General features: G+C 35.7%; 1 protein-coding gene across 1 annotated transcript; it reads left to right on the top strand.

The window, feature by feature from the left end:
- Window positions 1-235: 235 nt before the first annotated feature.
- On the top strand, window positions 236-3,111 carry LOC127092849 (putative disease resistance protein RGA3). The gene is made up of 2 exons (XM_051031741.1): window positions 236-2,952; window positions 2,997-3,111. The coding sequence occupies exon 1, from the start codon at window positions 325-327 to the stop codon at window positions 2,869-2,871; it is 2,547 nt and encodes an 848-aa protein (XP_050887698.1). The 5' UTR covers window positions 236-324; the 3' UTR covers window positions 2,872-2,952; window positions 2,997-3,111.
- Window positions 3,112-3,513: the final 402 nt, after the last annotated feature.

Below are 3,513 nucleotides of genomic sequence, written 5' to 3'. Positions count from 1 at the left end.
TATATATAAAACTATTTGTTATACTTTTTTCATCTAAAAATTTCCCGATTGTCATGTGAAGTTATTTTACATTGATATTTAACCACACCTCTTCAACATATCAATCCTATTTATTTTTCTTTGCAAGTAGTAATCTATATTCATTGAAAAATAATTTTAGTGCGTGCTGCAATATACGAAGGAGGGTATTTTGGTAATCTCCTGTAAGGTGTGCCTAGGATAACGAGTAACGACTTACCATTGACCCTATCATTTCCACAATTTTCTGTTAGCTTCTTCTCCAGTTCTGAAAACTGAAACCTTTCCTTCATTCTCCACAAAAACATGGATCCATCTTCTCTCTTCGGAATCGCACAGTTCTTCATCGACAAACTCGCTTCTCTTGCCGCCGAAGAACTTTCTCTAGCTCTCGGTGTCAAACAAGATTTACTTGAGATCCAAAACAAAGTCTCATTCATCAAAGCAGTGTTGCTGGACGCCGAGCAAAAGCAGAAGCAAAACAACGAGCTTGGCGAATGGTTGAAACAGATTAAGCGCATCTTATCAACCGCCGAAGACGTTATTGACGATTTCGAATGCGAAGCACTAAGGAAACAAGTCGTCAACACCTCCGGCAGCGTCAGAAGGAAGGTAAGGCATTTTGTTTCGAGTTCAAATCCTCTTATTTATCGCGTTAAAATGGCGCATCGTATCAAAGATATCAAAGAAAGATTAGATAAAGTTGCGGAAATTAGAGATAAGTTTGGCCTTCAAATCATTGACAGTGATAACCGTGTTGTGCAAAGGCGCGAAACTCATTCTGGTGTAAATGAATCTGATGTGATAGGAAGGGGAAAAGATAAACAGAAAATTGTAAAGCTATTATTGGAGGATAGTTATAGTGAAAAACTATCTATTGTTACTATTGTGGGAATTGGGGGTTTGGGGAAGACAACGCTTGCAAAAGCTGTGTTTAATGATAAGAGTGTAGTTGAATTTTTTCCATTGAAGATGTGGATATGTGTGTCCAATGATTTTGATTTTGAGAATCTGGTTGTTAAGATCATCAATTCTGTTCCTAGCCAAAATCACCACGAGAATGTTCGAAACCTTGGTTTGGAACAACTGCTAAAGAAAGTAAGGAATGCGCTTGCTGGTCAAAAGTTCTTACTCGTGTTGGACGATGTATGGAATGAGGATCGTGTCAAATGGGAAGAATTGAAAGATTTAATTCAAATTGGTGGTCAAGGATGTAAAGTCATAGTGACGACGCGGAGCCTAAAAGTTGCCGAGATGATGGGCACTCACTCGTCGTCTCTTGATTTGCAAGGTCTTTCTCGAGAGGATTCTTTGTCTGTGTTTTACAAATGGGCTTTCAAAGAAGGAGAGGAAAAAAGACATCCTGAATTGATGGAGATTGGGAAATGTATTGTAGATAAATGCGGAGGAGTTCCGTTGGCGCTAAGAACATTAGGGAGTTCACTTTTCTTAAAAGTTGATGTACGAGAATGGATGTTTGTGCGGGACAATGAGATTTGGAACTTACCACAAAAAGAAGATGACATTTTGCATGCTATCAAGTTAAGTTATGATCAGTTACCTTCTTATTTGAAGCGATGCTTTGCTTGTTTCTCCCTCTTTGAGAAAGACTTCCAATTCAACAGTTTTCATACTATTGTACTTTGGGAGGCACTTGGTTTTCTTCAATCACCACATAAGGGTGAAACATTGAAAGATATTGGCAATCAATATTTACATGAATTACAGTCAAGATCTTTTCTTCAGGATTTTATTGACTATGGCAGTGCTTACAAATTCAAATTGCACGATTTAGTGCATGATCTTGCATTGTATGTTTCAAGAGACGAGTTTCAATTGTTGAGCTCCTCTAGTGAAAACATATCTGAGAATGCCTTACATTTGTCGTATACTAAAAGTCATTTGCTTGGAAAAACCGACTTTCCCCTAGGTTTGAGAACCATACTTTTTCCTGTTGGAGTCAACAATGAAGCTTTCTTGAATACTTTGGTGTCAAGATGCAAATACTTGCGGGTTTTGCAAATAAATAATTCTGGATATGAGAGTTTGCCTCACTCCATTGGTAAGTTAAAACACTTACGATATCTCAATCTTGAAGATAATGAAGAACTCAAGAGTCTCCCTGATTCGGTGTGCAAACTCCAAAATTTAATAAATTTGAATCTCAGTGGATGCATAGAGCTACAAGAATTGCCCAATGGAATAGGAAACCTAATCAGCCTTCAACAACTACACATAACCACAAGGCAATCTAAATTTCCAGACAAAGAGATTGCAAAGTTGACTTCCCTGGAGATATTAACTCTTGTTTCTTGTGACAAATTGAAGTCATTGTTTGAAGGAATAGAGCTCCCTAGTCTTAAATATTTGGATATTGGTTCTTGTCGGAGTCTGAGATATGTGCCTCTTCATGTTATTCCAAACTTAGAGAGTTTGTCTATTGATGGCTGCAATAAGTTGAAATTGTCAATGGGCCATGATGACAACCAAATTGCCAAGTTGAGGTTAAAGTTATTGTATCTCGAATCTTTGCCCCAGCTGGCGACTTTTCCTCAGTGGTTGCGAGGTTGTGCGGAAACATTACAGTCCTTGGTAATTGTTGATTGTGACAATCTTGATGAGCTTCCTATGTGGTTGTCAACTCTGTTTTGTCTCAAAACACTTTCAATTGAAAATTGTCCAGGACTGCTTTCACTCCCGGATGATGTCCATCACCTGGCAAACCTTGAATATTTGAAAATGAAAGGATGTCCTGGATTATGCAGAAGATATCAGCCCAAAGTTGGACAGGATTGGCCCAAGATATCACATATCAAACAAGTTATCATTGAATCACTAGAACTAGAAAATTAAATGGAATGCATTGGTGTCAAGTCAATATTTTAAGGTATTAATTTTCTCTTGTTTAAAAGGCTATCAATTATTGTCTAGAAGGCTATCAATTATTGTCTAGAAGGCTATCAATTATTGTCTAGAAGGCTATCATCTTCAACAGCAAAGGAAGTGATTTTCTTCTTTATATGTTATTTTTTTAATAAATTCATCTATATTCTTATTCTCAATATCAATTGGTGCTCTTCATTTTTTGTTCTATTTGCTTTGATCTAGCATTCCTATTTACCCACTCCATTTATTAAATTTGTATTTTTAAGATTTGGCCATATAAATTAAGATATCATTATTTTGTAGTATGTACTCTGTCTAAAGATAATGTTTTTTTTTATTTGTATACATACTTAACGTTAATAGAATTATAAAAAAATATTAAATATGTTGGTGGTTCTTTTAAATATCTCAAATTTTATATTTAGTTTAATATTTCTTTAAAAGAATAGTTTTATTTAAATTTTTCATCCATATTTTTTTGTCCTTCTTGCAATTTAGCGGCGGTTTTTATAATTTAGCGACAAAATTAATGACGATTTTTACAACTTAGCAACATAATTAGCGACGGTTTTAGCGATGATTTGTTGATTAACGACTGAATTAGTGACG

The sequence above is a fragment of the Lathyrus oleraceus genome, chromosome 6 (assembly GCF_024323335.1).
Source record: "Lathyrus oleraceus cultivar Zhongwan6 chromosome 6, CAAS_Psat_ZW6_1.0, whole genome shotgun sequence".
Classification (NCBI taxonomy): domain Eukaryota; kingdom Viridiplantae; phylum Streptophyta; class Magnoliopsida; order Fabales; family Fabaceae; genus Lathyrus; species Lathyrus oleraceus.
The sequence above is the reverse complement of the archived record's forward strand: the minus strand, read 5'-3'. Positions and strand labels throughout refer to the sequence as shown.

Bases quoted from the DNA above. Each gene is read 5' to 3' on its own strand.
- LOC127092849 (XM_051031741.1), top strand. From the start codon at position 325: ATGGATCCATCTTCTCTCTTCGGAATCGCACAGTTCTTCATCGACAAA.